This window comes from Nannospalax galili, unplaced genomic scaffold (genome assembly GCF_000622305.1).
Source record: "Nannospalax galili isolate Female #2095 unplaced genomic scaffold, S.galili_v1.0 scaffold158, whole genome shotgun sequence".
NCBI classification, from domain to species: Eukaryota; Metazoa; Chordata; class Mammalia; order Rodentia; family Spalacidae; genus Nannospalax; species Nannospalax galili.
In genome coordinates this window covers 2,903,374-2,924,050 of record NW_008345290.1, presented here as the reverse complement: position 1 = coordinate 2,924,050, position 20,677 = coordinate 2,903,374, and the positions used below count along the sequence as shown (strand labels likewise).

The window sequence follows — 20,677 nt, the reverse complement described above, 5'->3', positions numbered from 1 at the left end:
AATGCAGAAGACAGGAGGTTTATTAAAAAACTTTTTTATTGAATTTTTGAGAATTTAAAACAATGTATTTTGATCACATTCAGATCCCCTCCCCTATCTGCATCCCCTTAATGCCTCCCACCTTTCATGTACTCTTTTTTTTTTTTTTTTTTTTAAGGCATATTGAGTCTAATTTGTGTTCCTCAAATGCTCTTAAGTGTGGCTCAACTTACCAGGCATACCCTTAAGGAAAACTGACTGTCCCTCTCCAGCAGCTATCCTATTGCTAGGGCTGGGACTCCCTGTCCACCTCCCCCATCCATGCTGGGCTTTTGTCTGGCTTGGGTTTGCACAGGTCTTGTTCATGCTGTCATGAGTGCTGTGTATTCATATGTGCAACTACCTTGTAGTATCCAGTCGACATGGTTTCCACCGCTTCCTTGTATGTCTCTACCACTTCTGGCTATACACCCTTTCTGCCCACTTTTCCCTGATGATCCCTGAGCCTTGGGAAGGAGGGTGTAATATAAATGTCCTATTTAGAACATTTTTAATTAATTTGTTTTTGTGTGTCTATGTGCTCACGAACACGGGGGGGTGGGGAACGTGTGGAGGTCAGAGGACAGCTTTCATAGTTCTTTTTACCAAGGGTTCCTAGGGATCAAACTCAGGTTGTCAGGCTTACATAGGAGGTAGCAATTGCTTTTATCCACTGCTGAGTCATCTTACCAGCCCTCTCAACATCTTTTGACTGACTTAAAATAGCATCAGAACCCTTGAGTGATGACAAGCAGGATCAGAGTAATTTCCATGTTAGATAGGGTTCCTGAGTCCTGTAGAACTCAACACTTAGATTTTGAATGCTTGTGATAGCTGCTCATCTCTGCAGACATGTTAGATTTGCTGAAAACATTACCGCTTTTTTTCATGAACTTGAACAACATGACATAGCCAAGTTTCGAACTTTACACATCGGAAGGTTTTAGCAGTTGATTTAAAATTCATAAACTGAGGGTCTTCTGCCAGGTAACACCAACACACTCTCAGCTCTGGCCAAGTTTAGATCACTGATTTGAGGTTGGGAACTCAGCTGGCGTCACAGTGCTGGGTACATGTTCTAAGGACTATCTTCTTGCTGTCTGGAGCTGCCTGAGTTGGAAGCCCAGTGGGGCCCAAACTGAACCAGGTACCACAACTTTGCACCTTCTGAGTTCATAACTGGGAGAATGTTTTTCCTTCAAAGAAACACTGTTTAAAGCAGCACAGTGGAATGAAGAAGTCATAGTTTTTGGCTGAGATGGTTCAGCTCTTGCAGAGGACCTGGGTTCCATTCCGGCACCACATGGCAGCTAACAACCATCTGTGACTCCAGTTCCAGGGGAATCTGATCCCCCTTCTGACCTCTGTGGCCATTGCAGGACAGGGGTGCACTTACATGTATGCAGGCAGTAAACTCATACACATAAAAAAAGAAATAAAATATTTTTTAAAAAAGTTTCTTAGGATACACGTGTCTTTGTTTAGATTGTTCCAGAAGACCATGAAACATCTATTTATCCTGATGGAGAAGGATGTCTATCTCAGGAAAGAAGTTATTTACCATTTTTGTATCAGTGTTGGCTTCACTCTGTAGTACTAATTAATCTCTTGGGAAGCAGTGCTCAGTTTTGTAATGAGAAAGGGTGTAGCACTCTCCACTGTCATGTTTACATGTGGAGATGATTGCTTCATTGAGTTTAGATTTTTATCTTGTTTTGTTTTGACAGGGTCTCCCTGTAGCACCAGTTGGCCTTGATCTTGTAGAGATCCACCTGCCTCTGCCTCCTGAGTGCTGGGATTAAAGGTGTGCACTACAATGCCCGACTGAGTTTAGCCTTTTGAAAGAACTTTTAATGATTTCTTCTGGCCTTCAAAATGGCTTAAAGTTACTTTGAATCACTGATTTGTTCAAAAACTGACTTTCTATAGTAAATATGAATCTAGGTATTAATTAAAACGTCTTAGTTGTTGACTCTTTGGAAATATGCAAGAGATTTTAGAGCCCTTAAGAGAAAAGGTAACAAAAGGAAAGCAAAGTATGTTAAGGTTCTTTGACAGGGCATTGGTGGCAAGTATGTGACTGTTGCCATCCTCTGGTGCTTGTGTAAGAACGCCCTCTGACCATACAGTTATGTGGAAATATCCCAAGACATACAGTATTTGCAAAAAGATCAGACATAGAACAGGGTATATCATGACTTCCACTGGACTTTTGGAGAGGCCTCTGAACTTGCCTACACATTTGTGGAATGTGCAAAGGACTGGTCCGTTTGCTGAGAGTCTAGTTATTTTCTTTGAGTATTTGCTGTTTTTTTAAGATTTATTTTATGTGTATATGTGTGCCTGAGTATATATATGTGCACTGTGTGTGTACAGGTGCCTGTAGAGGCCAGAAGAGGGCTTTGGATTCCCTGACTGGGGTTAAAGGCAAGTTACTATGTGGGTGCTGGACCCTCTACAAGAGTAGCCAATGCTGAACCATCTCTCCAGTCTGCTTTTGTGTATTTCTAAACTATTATTAATATCTTGATTCAATTTTTTAAATAAAAAATTTGGCCAAAAAATGCTTTTTTGGTCAAAGATTGAAATGATATGCCCTTTGGAACCGATTGGCCTTTCTCAGATGTAGACTGCAAAAGATGAATGTGAGTGGTGGGATCCCTCCTTGTGAGATGCATGTGTGTGTGGTGGGATCCCTCCTTGTAAGATGAATGTGCGTGTGTGGTGGGATTCCTCCTTGTAAGATGAATGTGCGTGTGTGGTGGGATCCACATGTAAGATGCATGTGTGTGTGGTAGGATCCCTCCTTGTAAGATGAATGCATGTGTGGTGAGATCCCTCCTTGTTAGATGAATGTGCATGTGTGGTGGGTTCCCTCCTTGTAAGATGAATCTGTGTGTGGTGGGATTCCTCCTTGTAAGATGAATGTTTGTGTGTGGTGGGATCCCTCCTTGTAAGATGAATGCATGTGTGGTGGGATCCCTCCTTGTTAGATGAATGTTTGTGTGTGGTGGGATCCCTCGTTGTAAGATGAATGTGCGTGTGTGGTGGGATCCCTCCTTGTAAGATGCATGTGTGTGTTGGGATTCCTCCTTGTAAGATGCATGTGTGTGTGGTGGGATTCCTCCTTGTAAGATGAATGCGTGTGTGGTGGGATTCCACCTTGTAAGATGAATGCGTGTGTGGTGGGATTCCTCCTTGTTAGATGAATGTGCGTGTGTGGTGGGATTCCTCCTTGTTAGATGAATGTGCGTGTGTGGTGGGATCCCTCCTTGTGCAGTGACTTTATTCCGTTTGGAACTGATAATTCTGAGTAGAAAAACTGAGTGCTGCCTGGCTAAAGATCCTGTCTTTCACTTTCCCTTCCTGCCCTCTGCCTCTTGTGTATTTCAGAGCCTTAGACAAACTGAATGGATTCCAGTTAGAGAACTTCACATTGAAGGTCGCTTACATCCCTGATGAAACAGCTGCCCAGCAGAATCCCTCACCGCAGCTTCGAGGGCGCAGGGGGCCAGGGCATCGGGGCTCATCCAGGCAGGCGTCTCCAGGATCGGTGTCCAAGCAGAAACCCTGTGACCTGCCTCTGCGCCTGCTGGTTCCCACACAGTTCGTTGGAGCCATTATAGGAAAAGAAGGTGCCACCATTCGGAATATCACCAAGCAGACCCAGTCCAAGTGAGTACTGCAGGAACATGATGACTTTCCAGCCTTCTCCTTGGCGTTTTAGTAGAAGGGTTCTGTGTTCAGAACTTGGTGTCTTTCTGAACAGGGTTAGGAGCTCTCTTAATACTTGGAATAGGGGTAAAGGAGCCTTGTCATGTGATCGTGGTTTATTGTATAAAACCTCAAAGGGGAATCTCAGGTTTTCTCCTGTGAAGGGAAGACATATGATACCTGATTCCCTTGTGAAGGGAAAGGGCCCACCAGACCAAAGGGCAGCCTGAAGGTTGCTTGCTGCCTCCCTGTTCCTGCCAGCCTTCAGTTCCCTAAGAAAGTTGTTTTCTGGGTTCCACCTATTTTATCTTGGCATCGATGTAGAAACTGTTGGAGCCAGGTTTCACTTCATTGAAGAATTGACGAGCCACCCGTGGTGGCCCACACGTGCTACAGGAGGTAGAGACAGGAGAGTCAGGAGTCTAAAGACCTTAGCTTTATAGTGAGTTTGAGGATCCGTGGGACTACATAAGTGTGTTCCAAGAAAACAAAAGGACCAGCAAGATGGCTCAGCACAGAAAAGCAGTTGCTGGGCAGGCTGTACACCTAAATTAGAGCCCTGGTAGAAAGAGAACTGACTCCTGAAAGTTGTCCTCTATCTCTACATGTACCCATATGCACATGCATCATCACCCATGTCACCCACATACACAATAATATTAATAAATTAAAAAAAATTTATCTTAGGGTCTAAATTTGTCTGTGATTGAGCCATGAGGTTGGAATGGCTTTTCGTTGAAGATAGTTGATAGTTTTATTTGGCTTTAAAGGATTAGAAAACCCTGTTCAAACATCAGAGCTGGTGGCAGGAGCAAAGCAGGAGCTGCTGGCTTTCATTTGTCACCATCGCCCCAGAGCTGGAGACCGCAGCCTTATACACCAGAAGCCCTTGCATTGGCAAATGAGCAAAATGACTGTATATGAATTTCATCAAGAAATTATTTTTGAAGTAATTCTTTGGCATACATGTAATTTTACCATCTATTAAAGATGAAAGCAAATTTGCATAGTAATGAGACAGATGCCTTGTTTGTTTCTGCATAAAGAAAGCTTGGTCACCTAGTTGATACTGCAGGACGTAGCACATCAGTGTTTTTCAGAGTGGATTGATGTTTTGATTTGTAGCCTTAAGGGCTAAGAACACTGTTTCATATAAATATATAGTACAAAATAGAAGTATATTTAGGGCTATTTTATAAATTGTTTAAAATTCTGTTCTAATGCCAAAGGCGTAATTCATTTAATGACTCTTTAAAAATGAACTCAACTCAGCAACTCAAACATTAGTTTCTAAAACCAAACATTCTAGCACAATCCAATCTAAAGATACGACAGTTTGATACATGTTGAGAAAAATGGTAGGAAAATCTTTGTTTTTCTTAATTAAACCATCCTGTTCTCTAAGAGCAGAAACTGTTTATACAGTAAAACCACTATAGCTCCTAACATAATGATCTTGATTCTGAACAGGTATTGGAGATAGTGTTCTTAATGTTGCCTAGCGTAGCTGCATGTGCAGTGCACAGGGCACCTATTGTATGTTCAGAACAAGGCTGCAGTGATGTCACAGGACACAGCCTGTTTGCTGCCAGACACACAGATTCATTCCATCTGAGATTTTGAAATAAATTTTGAGTATCTCGTGTTCAGGAATCTTTTCTTTTGCTAAATTTTTCACAGTCCTTGTCTTAGGTAACAGGATCCTATATAAGTTATGACCCACACTTTAAGAAGCCAAAATATGGGGATATGGATCACTTTGCCTGGCTTTCATCAGAAAACATGAGCTTCTCTCCTCCTCAGTCCATTGCCTGCAGGATTAGTGCATGATTTCTCTTTGTCCTGGGGCAGATCTGAGTCCTTCCTTTTCAAGCTGCTCACTTCCTTGTCAGATAAAAGGGCTGTGTCTTGAACTGTTTGTTTTACTTAAGGCAGAAGATGGAGGGTAGAAAAGGAGTGGGTTATATCCTATCTGATGATTGGTTGCAGAGGTCTGCTGTGAATTTAATTAATTCTTGCCACTGTACCTAATCATTACTAGAATCTCTGTTTCTGGAATAGTCCCAGAGGCCACGCTAATCACTAGAGCAACATTACCTTCTTAGGATCAGTTTTATAACCCTCAGCATAGTGAAGGGGTGGAGGTATACCAAAGGAGGGGCCACGGCCAAGTTAGTAGAAGTTGGTCCCTGAGATGGGAACTGTTCTGTCACAAAGTTTTTATTAGTTATATTTGGATAACTTACTTGTTTCATATCTACATTATTTTTATTTTGAGTTATATATTTTAATTCTAGGGAAAATCTTCAAGCTTTCCTTCAAACATTTAGGAAGAACCTTGCAAAAGAAAGACAGATGAGTAAAACCTGCTTATTTGAGGACTAGTGGATTTCTGTGCAGGACCAGAGTTCAGCCTGGTGGTGGGACTCCAGCTATGGCTCTCTTGGTGTGCACTGTAGCTCATGTTTAGGTTGGACAGAAGAAAGCCTTTTCTTGAACCTCAGGCTCTTTGATATTACCTGATTCCTTATAAAAGAAAGCGTTAAGCACAACCAGCTTAGACAGGATGAAAAGATCCTTGCTTGGTTGGTTTGAGTAAAGAGGAGCGCATTCCTGGAATTAAAACTTGTGGGCTGAGCTTGTCTGGTATGTTAGTTACATGTCTCATTCCTGCAACAATACCTGACAAAAGCAATTTAAGGAAAGAAGGAAGGGGTTTGTTTTGGCTTACAGTTCCAGGATATGCAGTCCGACAGCAGTGAAGGCAGCAGGAGGCTTCTGGGCATGTTGCATCCATGGTCAGGGAGCAGGGAGAGATGGATGTTTGTGTTCTGTTTGCTGTCTCCTTTTAATATTGTCCAGGACCCCAAGACCATGAAAAGGCACTTTTCAAATCTAGGGTGTGTCTCTCCCAATCTATAAAACTCTCAGATATGCCTGGAGACCTGTCTCCAAGGTGATTCTAAATCCCATCAAGTTGACATTGAAGATTAACCACCACAGCTAGTGTGCACAAAGAAGCCCGGGGCTCAACCCCAGCACTGTATGAACTGGGCATGCTGCCACATATTCATGGTCTCAGCACTCTGAAGGTGGAGGTAGGAGGATCAGAGAAGTTCAGGGTCATTTTCCACTATATAGCAAGTTTAAGGTTAGCCTGGGATACTTGAGACTCTGTCTTTTAAAATAAAAGGGGGGGGGGCACCCCATTGGAAAGGTGGCTCAGGAGTTAAGCACACTTACTGTTTTTCCAGAAGACCCAGGTTTGACTTCCAGTACCACATGGCGCCTCTGTTGCCCTCTTCTTGCCTTTTCAGGCACTATACAAATACAGTAAACATACCAGCAACACTTGTACAAATAAAAATAAATTAATCATTTTCTTAAAAGTCTGTAATGTAACACTGTTGACAGCTCAAGAGTTTCTGTTCTTGAAATGAGTCATCCACGGTTCTGGAAGTCCTGGGATTTGCAGGTGGTAATTACAGACTCCTTGTGGTGAATATGTGGCTTATAGTTCTCCTTTTCTTCTCCTTGTGCCCACTGTCAGAATCGATGTCCATCGTAAAGAGAATGCAGGGGCTGCCGAGAAGTCGATTACTATCCTCTCTACCCCCGAAGGCACCTCTGCAGCTTGTAAGTCTATTCTGGAGATTATGCATAAGGAAGCGCAAGATATAAAATTGTGAGTAAAGAGGTCTACCCTGCAAAAGAGGGTTCTGGGCTTTTATTGTAGACAGGGTTCCTAGGAATTGCCAACAAGGAGAGGAAAATGCCAGCCTGATGTACTAGTGTCTGGCACTGTTGATTTTTTATGGAACAGTAAGTTTCTCAAATATGGAAATACTTTGTTTTCATTTGTGTTTGGATATGGAGCTAGTAGTGATAATGAGGAAGAGAGGTACAGCCATAGAAGAAGGTGGCTGGGGGACACAGAAAGCCAACCAGGGGCCAAGAAGTAACCTGGGATTTACAGGCAAGCTCTGGCTCTTTACTGTGAGTTCCCAGTTCAGTGAAAGAGACTGCCTCAAAGGATAATGTGGGAAGTGATAGAGGCTTCGATCTCTGGTCTACACATGTGCAAGCGTGAGTGAGTGTACCCACTCACATGTGCATGTATACACACACACATGAGGTTCTAAAAGGTACAGAATGCAAGGTGAAAACCCCACTTCCTGCTTATATCATCCTCTCAAGTGTAACCTCTACTGAGTTTATGTTTCTGTAAATAATGCGTGTATCTCTAGGTATTTGTTTTAAAATTTATCTTAGTACTACACTGTTTTATATTTGTACAATATGTTCTGATATTAGCAATTTAGGAATATATGCATTTGACTAAAAGAATCCATCACTGAATGTAGATACTCCTTGATGTGAATGAGAGAAAAACTAAAAGAGTTAGACCAGGCTGGATGTGGGGCGCAAACCTTTGGTCCCAGCACTTGGGAGGCAGAGGCAGGCGGATCTCTTAAGTTCAAGGCCAGCCTGGGCTACATAGTGAGTTATAGGCCAGCTGGGGCTACAGGGAGACCCTGTCTCAAAAAGACACCCCCCCCAAAAAAAGAGTTAAGTCCTTTCTAAATGCCTATGACTTCTGCCAACTCTGACCATGATTTGCGTGAATGTCGTCATTGTCGGCTCAGTTTAAACCTGGCATAGGATAATGTTTCCCATGCAGTAGGTGGGAAGTAAATGTCTTGTTACCCAGAATGGTTTATTCTCCTTGACTTTGTGATCATTTGTATCTACAGCACAGAAGAGATCCCCTTGAAGATTTTAGCCCACAATAACTTTGTAGGCCGTCTTATTGGTAAAGAAGGAAGAAACCTTAAAAAAATTGAGCAAGACACAGACACTAAAATCACTATATCTCCGTAAGTGCTGCCTTGCTTGTGAATTAGAAAGCTTTCAAACTCTTTTGAAGTGGTGTGCTTTATACTTCATTCCCCCTTTACAGTTGTGCCAGCTCTTCTGTCACACTGTGATGCTGTTTCTCAAACTCTAGTCTACTGCCTGATCTGTTTCCAACTTGTCTTGAAAGTACTGCACATGCTCACAAAAGGAGCAGGAAGAGTTTAACACTTGGCATTCATATTTTCTTGCTGAAGTCTTCATGGTATTGTTTGCCATTTTTTTCCAAAGTTGGAATGTATAACCTAATTTATTTTCTTTTGCTGTTTAACAAATCATTCCATCATGTTGTTCCTGTGGGGCAGAAATTGAGGAGCAGCTCAGTTCTTCAAGTTAACTCCTCAGCACATGGGCCTGTCCCCAGAGCTTCTTGAATATCTTCATGGCGGAGAACTGCCCTCTCCCAAAGGGTGCAAGCCAAGAAATAGGACGTGGACGCTGCATTGTCTTTATGATGAAATCTCAAAACGCATACTCTTAATATTTTCCTAGTATGGTCTATTACAAATCAGCCCACTTTGATGTGTACAGGGATTACAAAACACTTGGAGAGGTGTATCATTTTGGAGGTGGGCTGGCATACCTAGAGTGCATACATGCTGTGAAATCATATGGAAAGCTTTTTCTTCTGGGGATGACTATCCTTGGTTTCTATCATAGAACCCCAGAAGACAGGAAGAGGCTGATGAGCTGGAAACAAATGATAAAGTACAGTACAAAATGCTTGACAGGGTGGCTTGAGAGTGGTGATTAGAATACATACTTGTTTAAGTACTATAAGACAATTAGACTTCACGTTATAGGATTCATTTCTTCATTATATATTTACATTTTAAACAATTATGAGAAAAAGTTAAAAAATAATACCCCATCTATCTGGCTCAAGGTTAGTCTCCAACACTTTCCTAGCAGTGAAAGTGGGTATTTAACTCTGAGGATATGAAGACGAGCTGGACCCACCACACCCTTTCAGCCCTGGTACGCTCTGATAGGATCGCTTATGACTTCTCTCTTCAGCAGGACCTGCATTGAACAGTTTGGAATCAAAATGATTGTCAATGGCTCATTTTGAGATTTAGTCAAGATGGATTGGTTTATGTTATTTCCTCAGGCTATCTTAAACTAAATTCTGAAATGACTGGCAGAAACTAAGTTTAAGCACACAAATTTTGATTTTCATTTAGGGAGTATTTCCCTGTGATTTCTTGGCTTATTGACCCAGAAAATGAAATTGCACAAGAAAGCCAATTAATTGGTCAGATTAGGCACATTCTGACTACATGGATTGCCTTTGTAATCATTTCTCTTCAGACTCCTGTCACATTGTGAAAATGGTTCAGTGAGGAGTGGTCAGGTAGTAAACTCTGAGTCAGGTGCACACCTTTTGTCCCAGCACTCAGGAGGCAGAACTCTGTTGAGTTCAAGGCCAGCCTGGTCTACACAGTGAGTTCCAGGACAGCTGGGGCTACAGGGAGACCCTGTCTCAAAAAGGTGGGGGGGGGGTGCAGAGACCAAAACAACAACAAAAAAAACAAGTGGGCTATGTTTAAAACATGGACTTAACTAATCTGTGTGCACCCAGTCATTTTTATTGAAAGAACGGGAGGCTAGGAAATATTTTTTCTGCAGCTTTACAGTTCTTGGATTCAAGTTTGAGGGGCTTGGTCATTTCCTGTCGTGTTTGACCACCCACTTTTACTTAATGCTAGGCTCCGCAGTTTTGTTTTAGTTGCCATCTGGGGCTGAATTACTATTAACTGTCTTCCTCCTATAATTGCCATTCTTTTTCTTTCCCCCTTCCATCTGCAGATTGCAGGAACTGACGCTGTATAACCCGGAACGCACCATTACAGTTAAAGGCAATGTTGAGACATGTGCCAAAGCTGAGGAAGAGATAATGAAGAAGATCAGGGAGTCTTATGAAAATGATATCGCGTCCATGAATGTTAGTGTTGATGTGGGGAAAGAGGGGGCTCTTCATTTTGATGACGAGCTAAAAAATGCTTTTCATTACATTGATCTGAATCCTTTATTGGTGCTATCCTGAGAAGTGATACAAATTGATTTTAGCATCATACCAAGTGGCCTGGGATCATAGGGAACATTTGGCATCAGGTTTGGCTCTCTTTCATTTTTAGCAAATTATTTAGCTTTTCAGCCTTGGCTTCTTGATGTGTAAGAAAAGATGAACACCTGCAACCAAAGGGACCATAGTATAGGAAAGGTGTGAGCAATGACACGTGAATGAGGTTTGAGTCCTAGCTCTGCTGTTTTTAAGCTGCAGCCATCTTCTCTGTAAAATGGGAGCCACTTTCTATTTTTCATGCTTATCAGAATTACAATAACTAGCATGCATGTAAAAATTACTGTTAAAAACATAGATTTAAGAGCCAGCCATAGTGGAGCAATCTCAGCTCCTTGGAAGGCTGAGGTGGGTAGATTACAAGTTCAAGGCCACCCTGAGTAATTTAGCAGGATCATGTCTCAAATGTAAGATATAAGATAATACAGGTTTAGAGGCTAGAAGCTCAGTTGTAGAGTGCTTACCTAGCATACATCAGCTCCTGTACTGCAAAATAAATAAGGTAGAAATACAGGTTTGAAATTTACTTACTATATATAACCTTGGTGACATGAGAATTTCCAATGGCAATTATACCCAAGGCTTTGAAAGCAGACTGCTGATACTCTTCAATGGATGGGCTGGTGCTGAACATAGAACACTTCAAAAATTCTATCTTAAATAAAAAAAGGTGCATTTGAAGTTTTGGATTAAATGATTCAACAAAATTCTTTAGTTGGGGTCTGGAGACATGGCTCAGCAGTTAAGAGCACTGGCTGCTCCTGCAGAGGATTGGGGTGTGGTTCCCAGCACCCACATGGCCACTAGCACCTGTCTTAACTCCAGTTCTAGGGGATTCGATGCCCTCTTCTGGCCTCTGCAGTCTTTGTATACATGTTACACACTTAAATGCAGACACAACATTCACACACAAAAAAATGAAAATAAATAAAATCTTTAAAAATTCTTCGGTTAGGCCTGTCATATGAATAGTAAACCTGAGAAGGGAGTGTGGCAGTGTCTGTCGAGAGAAGAGTCTGGAATGCTGAGTTTTACCCCATGCGATGGCCTACTTACTTTCACCCTCTGGCTGCATGTCCAGATATTATTTCAGAATTGGACTTATGAGTAGTGTTAGATATATTGCAGTTCAGTTCTACTCTCCACCTTTTCAGCTCATAAAATTAAACCAGAAAGTGTCCCTTCATGGCTCCTGTACCCATCGCACGGCACAATTATTTGTAGTGCTTATGTGTGTCGGGGGGACCTGAGTTTTTAAAGGGCTTGATTTTGGCCTTGGCTCACAGGCTCATGAAATGAAGCTCTTTGCACACAGCTGGTTCTGTGTACCTTGGGGTAATTTGAGAGGGCAAATCTTACCATTCAGCTAATGCAAGACTTTCAGGGTATGTTTATGGAGTGCATGATATGCAGAACATAGTTCTGTGAGCTGGTGATGAGGGTAAGGACAGTGCTGCCCCTTGGATCACCCAGTGCAGATAAGGATCAAGGCAGAGCAAACCAGCCCTCACATTTAACACCAAGAGATGTGAACAGATACCTACTTAAGTACAGTTCATTGGGAACATCTGCTTTGTTCTAAAAGTTGAGGGTTTTTTGTTGTTGTTGTTGTTTTTTTTTGTTTTTTCTTGGTCTTTTTGAGACAGGGTTTCCCTGTAGCCCCAGCTGCCCTGGAACTCACTATGTAGACCAGGCTGGCTTTGAACTCACAGAGATCCACCTGCCTCTGCCTCCCGAGTGCTGGGATTAAAGGTGTGCGCCACCATGCCCGGCAAGTTTTTTTATAATTAAAAAAAATTTTTTATATGAGTATATGAGTGTTTCACCTGCATCTATGTAAGGGCACCACAGACATGCAGTGCCCACAGAGACCAGAAGAAGGCATCAGAACTCCTAGAACTGGAGTTAGGATGATGTTAAGCCCCCGTGTGGGTGCTGGGAACTTAACTCAGGTTCTCTGAGAAAGCAGCCAGTACTCTTGACCATTGAACCATCTCTCCAGCCCCTAAAATTGCACTTCTTTTTCTCTCTCTCTGTCTCCTCCCTCCTTTCCTCTTTTTTTTTTTTTTCTCTGAGATGGGTTCTCCCTGTAGCCCTAGCTACCCTGGAACTTCTTATGGATCAGGCTGCCTGGATCTCACAGAGATTCACCTGCCTCTGCCTCCCCAAGTGCTGGGATTAAAGGTTTGTGCTAAAATTGGAGTCTTAATGTGATACATTTTTCTTTATTAGGCAGGAGGTCACAATCCGGACTTAGAAATGCTCACTTTTTCTTGATTCTTTTAATTGCAAATTAAGGGACCTTTTTACCTTTGCAGCTTCAAGCACATTTAATTCCTGGATTAAATTTGAATGCCTTGGGTCTGTTTCCACCCACTTCAGGGATGCCACCTCCCACCTCAGGGCCCCCTTCTGCCATGACTCCTCCCTACCCACAGTTTGAGGTAAGATCACTGGTCCTTCTTTACAGTTGAGTGGGGTGCAGTCAGACTTTACTGCCCTTCAGGAGTGGCACACTGAGTGCTAAGTGGGAAAAATGTTCCAGCTGAACATGGCACCGTTTAATGGATGAACTGATGCTAAAAGTGGAATATGTGGTGTCTCATCTTGGAATCAATACACTTGCCAGTAGAAACTTAATTCAACACCAAAGTCATAAACATGAGTTGTTTTGAGGTTTGAGCTATGAGAATATGTGGTGTTTCTCATTTTTGTTTTGTTTTTGATTTTTAATTAATTAACATTTTTGTCTTTTTGAGACAAAGTCTCTCTGAAGCCCCATCTGTCCTGGAACTCACTATGTACTAGGCTGGCCTCGATCTCATAGTGATCAGCCTACCTCTGCCTCCCAACTGCTGGGATTAAAGGCATACACCACCACACCCGGCTAATGTGTTTTTTAAAATAAAAATTTGAGAAGACGTTGGTTTTGGTGGGTTTGTTTTGCTGTTCTGTTTTGCTTTTTGATGCAATACTGGGGATCAAGGTTATAGCCCAGCTGGCCTCAAACAATTCTATCTTACTGCTTCTGCCTCCCCAGCGCTGTGAGCCGCTGTGTTTGTCAAAAATCTTATTTTCCTACCTGTTCTTTAAGTAGCATTGTAATAGGAAAGTAGTGTGCATTCCATTTGCGTCCTCAGTACTCAGCATTCTAGGGTTTTCCATGACAAATTGGTTTTTACATTCTTGTTTGGTGCTCTTACTATGAGGAAGGTGGCTTCTCTGCCGCTCAGGGAGATGTCCAATGCTGCAGGGGACACCATTGACTAGACTTCATGCTCTGACTCCTTAGGAGTGAGAATTTCCTTTTTCTGCCCTTGAGTTTACTAGGCTGATAGATGCGATGATCTGTCTTCCTCTGGTGTGTGTTTCTGCCTTCACTGTCAATGGCATCTGCATCTTCCCCTGCAACTCACCTGTCATTTCTAGTTTGTTTGAGCCTGAAGATTATATAACAAATCTGAGGATAGCTTTCACAGTGTTAACTAAATATATGCCTTGGTATGGGCTCATAGGCCTGTAGTGTCAGCTACTTGGGAGGCTGAGGTATGAAGATTGCTTGAACTAACAATTTCAGGATCAGCCTGGACAACCTAGAGAACCCTTGTCTTCAAAATGGCACACACAATGTTGAACAAATATCAAATATGGCTAGATTCATTGCACATCATCTGAAGCTTTCCAGCACAACTAAAGGCAGTGTGAAGCAGTGAGCAGGTTTGTGCCCTGATAGTAAAGGAGGCTTGAAGTCACCCCAGGTCTAGCCTAGCTCTGTCATGAATTTGTGTCACTGAAGGGCTCCTTTACTCTGAATGTGATGACTCATAATCCCAGCCTCAAGAAGCTGAAGTAAGAGATTGCTATGAGTTCCAGGCCAACCTAGGCTACAGAGTAAAACTTGTCTCGAAAGCAAATGGGGGTTGAGGAAGGCCCTGGGTTAGATGAATGATCTCTGAAGACTTTGAAGCCAAATATTTCTTCTGTCTACAGAATTCAATAATAGGAAAATTGGCATCAGGGTGGAAGACCTAAGATAGAAGTTTGAGAGTACATTTAGATTGGAAATGTTTAATTCTCGTATGCCCACTAGTTTATTATGAATGGACGTATTTGTCATTAGGATTATGTGTATAGCAGATGCATCCCATTACTTCAGTTAAGCAACATTTTCTAAAACTTACAGTCTGCTGATGATGTGAAGTAACTGCTAGTTCAGGCCACATGTAAAGGACACGTGTGGAGCAGACCTACACCAGCTTTCTCTTTGGGCATGTCACTTAGCAGTTCTGTTGCTCTGGCCCCTGGTTTGTAAGCTGAGGTGCGTCTTTAACTTCTTCTATTCTATCTATGGTACAGCCTCTCATTTAGGTGGTAGCCTACTAAAACATTTGAACATCTGTCTTTTGCGCTTTCATAGAAGCTTTGGTAGCAAAAAAATTCTAGAAGTAAATTGCTAGGCAGTTGCTTTAAAAATAGAAAAATTGGGGCTGGAGAGATGGCTCAGCAATTAGGAGCACTGGCTGTTCTTGCAGAGGACCCAGGTTCGGGTCCCCGCACCCACGTGGTGGCTAACAACCGTCCGTAACTCCAGTTCCAACGTAATCCGATGCTCTCTTGTAACTTCCTCAGGCATTGCATGACACAGGTGCAATTACATATATACAGGCAATACACTCATACACATAAAATTAAAAAAAAAATAGAGAAAAGATAACTACTGTCTAGATTTAGTTATTTTTCTGATATAATAGTATGTTTCTAGACATCATATTCCTGGGGTTCGTTAGACAAATGTTTTGGGAGAAGTGAGATCATACTATGATCCTCAGTCTATGTTTCTGAAGCCCTTTTGCAGTCTTAGATATCTGAGTGCCTTACACACATAGCCAGTTTTAAGAATTGAAGAGGCCAGAGATGTTTACTTTGCTAAAAGTGAGTCAAGAGTAAGTATGAGAAGACCTCACAGGAATGAGGCCCTTTGCTTCTCCTGAGATATTTACATGCAGTCAAATTGGATGCAATTAGAACCAGCCAATGAGGCCTAGAGAATATACTTACTCAGAAGTAGCGCACTGGCCTAGCAGTCCTCAGTATCACGCACACATACATGCATGCAGAAGACCCCAAAGCTGCTGCAAGTGAAGGGAAAGATACTGCTGCAGAGCAGGAGCTGAGGACACCAGAGGGCCTGCTCCAAGGACAAGCGAAGGAAGCACTCTTTCCCTCAGGAGTGAAGCATGGCCATCTCACCCACTTGTGTTGATAGGATGCTGCTAGACATTTTACTCTACTTATCCTTGATAAAATCCTCACGTTTTCATGTGGCCCTTTCCCTAAATCATGGGAGATGCCACTGAAAATGTTAAAGATGAAGAGAAGCAGTTCTGTCATCTGACTGGCTGCCTGCTTGATGAGTCGTGTGTTGCTGAAGATGGATAACCTCTACAGGGTGAACTACGGCTTCACCTCTCTGTTCCCACTAGTCCTCTAAGAATGTGGCAGGAATTATCCATTGAAAAAGTGGGAAGGAGGCATGTCTCCTTTCTGGTTTTTCCTCCCAAATGGAAGAAATCTTTGCTTTTGTGGATTACAAATGTGTGCTCAAAAGTACCTTTCCCTTGTATAAAAGCACAGGTGGATAATCCTTTCTTGAATATTTCGTATATATTCACAGTACTTTTAAAATAATGTATCATTATAAACGGGAACATGGTTCTATTCTGAACTTTTTCCCTGAAGAGTAATCACGATAGAACCATAGTGTCATCATCATTCTTGGGAAATTTGACACAGTGTTATTTGGTATGGCATCCACATTTAAATTCGCTAATGCCCTTTATAGTTGTGTATGTCAGTGAACAGTCTGCCAAGGACCGCGCATTCTATTCCTGTTCAGGTCAGCTGTTTTTTAAAATCTAACAGTAGTCCAGTCTCATTCTCATTCTCATTCTCTCTCTCTCTCCCCTTTATGACATTGATATTTAAAAAACAAAATCTCAGCTGGTGGGTTGTAGACTGCCCTTCTGATTTGGGTTTGTCTGCCTCCCATGGTTATGTTCAGATCATGTCCTGGGGAGTGGGGCAGGAATACTTCCTCAGCATATGGGTTCAGTAAATCAATGTTTCATTGGTCATGTTAATCATATGATTAAGGGAGTGTTTTTCAGCTTTCCTTATTTGTGATGAATAATCAGTAGTAATTTGAGAATAATGTGTTATGTCTTTAATAGTCTTCTCAAGTCTCAAACCTGTTTCTGGTACTTGATACAATCTTTGGTGACAGGGAGACTCCACCCAGTGTTGCCACCAGTAGCCTCAGGCATTCCTTTCCCTTTCCCCATAGGGACCTCAGCTCTAGTAAAGCCAGATCCTTGACTAGTCACAGAAAAGAGATTCAGTTAGCATGTTTATCAAGTAGAGGAAAATACACACTTTAGATTTAAGCCTGTGTATTTAGAGAGACACCTAGGAAAGATAGTACACATTCGAGATAAGGACAAGGGCTTCTCAAGATACAGCTGCACTTAGGGGCTTTACAATGGCTATGTGTATATATGATTCTGTGGTCTTTTAAATTACTCTAAAGATATAATTTACAGACATAGCTTAAAGATGAAGCAGAGTTTTTAAATTAAAACAATATATAAGTTGATTACATATTTTTCTTAAAGAATTACCTTTTGTAAATTAAATTGTATGGTGATTTTATGAGATGTATTGTTTAGATTTAGACATGAGAAAAGAAGGCCACAAGCGCTCTGGCCTTAGTAAGCATAGTTTAGTTTTTTGCTTTGAATATCCTTGTTTGAGATGCCTTTAAGAAAATGAGTATTATTTCCATAGGCAGGCAGTCTTGGTTTTATCAGTTGTGCTGAGGTTTCTTGACTCTCAGCAAGAAATTCAGACTAGCTCCCAGGGTGCGGGCTGCTTTCTCCTCCCTACCTCAGTCTCCCTGTCTTCCATTCTATCCTGTCTCTTGGTCTCCCTCCTCTCCTCCTTCCTCACTCATTCATTAGCAGCCTACAATATGGTATCAGTATCTCCCTGCCTTAAGGGGAAACTTTTTCTGTAGTTAGTTGCATTGTAATTGCCCCAGTCTGGCTGATTACCCTCCCGAGGGGAAGGGCTAGGCACAGCCTGTCTTCCGAAAGCTCCCGTGACTTCAGTGTGTAGCTGAAACTGGCACAGCTGCCCTGTGTTGTAACTGGGAGAAAACCTGTGCCCCACTTTCATGAATCAAAATCTCAGTGGGAAAGAGCAGGTGCTTGCAGACTGCTGACTTTTGTCGATGTTGACAGGAGTCTTTTGCTACTCATTCATTGTCAGGAGCTATTCTACAAGGAATGCTTACTAGTCAGGAGAGAGGACTTAAATGTTGGAAAGAATATTTTCTTTTCACACCAGCGAGAAAAGATTGAAGTAAACATAAATACCCACTACTAATATGTCCCTCTTTCTACCTTGTTCTGTTTTATTTTAATGAATGGTTAAAAACACAAAAATACATCCTTCACCATTTTATCTTTAGATCATGTCATTCCAACTCTTAGGCACCCATCAAGCCAGAAACTTGTGGGGCACTGCCATGTGTCTGTTTTCAGTCCTTTGAATCTGCTTGGCCATGCTTGGTTTAAGATTATGTTCACCAGTATCTGATGAGAGGCGGGGAGGTAGCTTAAGTATTTCCTTCTTCATGAGAAGAATTCAAGGATAGAAAGTACTGTACCTATTATGACTGGTATCTGCTTATCATGCCATTGTCCAGCCCAGGGTAATTACTCAGACTCCAGACATCTGCTTTCAGTTCAGCCAGTAAGAAGCATAAAGGAGGGGGGGGAAAATGGTGGCAGTGTCATCTAATGGCAGTGCCCAAAGAGGAAGTATTTAACTCTTCGATTGGCATGGTGTTGGTTGAAAACACAGCCTTATCTAGCTGCAAGAGAAGCTGAGAAAGTCTCTCCAGGGGACAGCAATGTGTCCATTATACAGAGATAGGAAACTACATGTTGGGACAACTGATTGTGTCTTTTGCTGGACTTAGCCTTGTCTCCTGTTAAAAGACTAGAGAAAGAAAGAAAGCTGTTAAGTTCTTTCAAGAAGAAAGGGACAATCTAAATTCTAGGAGGGAAGATTTCATGTTTAAGTTTCCCCTTCTACAGGTTCTTTTCAACCACAGAGCGTAGGCACAGGTCTTTGAGAATTATTTTGTGACTATGGATCCTAAATTTCTCAGATAGCTGTCATATAATTTTCTGCCTTAATTTCTGAATTCAAATTACTGACTCAACAGCCCCCAGCTCCAGTTCCACTGTCCACCATTTCAGTTAACTCACAATCAACCACTGTCCAAAAATATTTTCTTGACAAAGAGAGAAACCTTCTTTATATAGCCTTTGTTTCACTCTGTAATTGCACTATTAATTATCATTACTCCAGCTATACCTAATTTCTGAATTAAATTTTATTCCAGGTGTATATAGGAAAATCACATTATATATAGCATTTGGAACCATCAGTGGTCTTAGGCATGGGGGGGTGTCTTGAAGGCTGGGACTACTGAACTTAGCTATTATTTGTACCTGGTGGTCACTACTTTTAGAATTCTAAATATTATTCTTAAAGGCAATAATTAAAAATTTTCAAGGTCGTATCAATTTCTTTGCTTATCGTTACCTTTTTTGTTTAAGACCTGTAGCCCAGGCTAGCTTGAACTCACTATGTAGTCAAGGATGACCCTGAACTTCTGGTTTCCTGTCTGTAACTCAGGTCCTAGGGATTGAACTCGGCTTAGTGAATGCTAAGCGAGCACTCTAAGCACAGCTAAGCTCCTCCCCAACCATAGTGTCTCTTATGTTCATTTCTGTTTTACTTTTCTTCTTGCTGAAGAATATGATGCTGTGGGTCTGTGATGCCACTTTTTATTTATTTAATTTGTTGTTTGGGTTTTTTTTTTTGTTAGTTTGTTTTAGACAGGGTCTCCCTGTAGCCCTAGCTGGCCTGAAATTCGCTATGTAGACTAGGCTGACCTTGGTCTCTCAGAAATTCACCTGCCTCTGCCTCCAGAGTGCTGGGCTTAAAGACATGAGCCACCACGCCTGACTAGTGTCACTATTTTAAAACTGGACAAGAAAATCAATGGTTTCCAGTCACTTCTCTATCATTTTTAAGGTACATCTCTACTGCATTCAGGCATCTCCTTGTGGCTACAAACTTTCTATTCTGGGCTAGAGAAGGTAGCTTAGTGGTAGAGCTTTTGCCTAGCGTATGCAAAGCCCCAAGTTTGGTGCGTAGCACCAGAAAGAAAAGAGAATCTTAGTATTCCTTAGAAATGATCTCAGAGAAATCAGATTACTTATTAAAATGATCTTATCCTTCATGTTCTGTAGAATCTCTGCTTTATTTCAAGTGCATATTGCTGCCAGAGGTCAACATTGGGTATCTGCCTCAATTGCGCTCTACCTTATTTTTTCGGTTATGTTTTTGTATTTGCATACCTGTGTATGTGCGCACATGTATGGATGTATGCACAACATGGCTCACGTGGAGGTCAGAGCATAACCTTTGGTGTCAGACTTCGACTTCCATCTTGTTTGAGATAGCCACCCAGCTTTATGTGGATTCTTGGGATTCGAACTCAGGTCCTCCTAACTTGCACAGCAACCACTTCTACCCACTGAGCTGTCTCTCCAGCCCTCGACCTTGTTTTTTTTTTTATACAGTCTTTCACTGAACCTGAAACCTATCAATTTGGTTAGGCTGGCTTGCCGATCCCTAGGATCCACCTGTCTTCACCTCCTGGCTCTGGGATTATAGGTACATGCCACTGTGCCTGGCTTTTACATGGATGCTGGGAATCCAAACTCATGTTCTCATGTTTGCATAGCAAGCACTTCACTGAGCATCTCCCCAGCCTCAAGAAGTAGGTTTTGATGGGTAATTGTCCCCGCC

General features: G+C 42.0%; 1 protein-coding gene across 2 annotated transcripts in view; it reads left to right on the top strand.

The window, feature by feature from the left end:
- Positions 1–20,677, top strand: part of Igf2bp3 (insulin like growth factor 2 mRNA binding protein 3) — a 174,174-nt gene that overhangs the window by 136,997 nt on the left and 16,500 nt on the right. For both annotated transcript variants that reach the window (XM_008841466.2, XM_029567585.1), the window contains exons 6-10: positions 3,412–3,693; positions 7,283–7,417; positions 8,487–8,609; positions 10,456–10,591; positions 13,048–13,173. In XM_008841466.2, the coding sequence (XP_008839688.1) occupies positions 3,412–3,693; positions 7,283–7,417; positions 8,487–8,609; positions 10,456–10,591; positions 13,048–13,173 (802 nt within the window). The remainder of the gene's footprint in view (positions 1–3,411; positions 3,694–7,282; positions 7,418–8,486; positions 8,610–10,455; positions 10,592–13,047; positions 13,174–20,677) is intronic.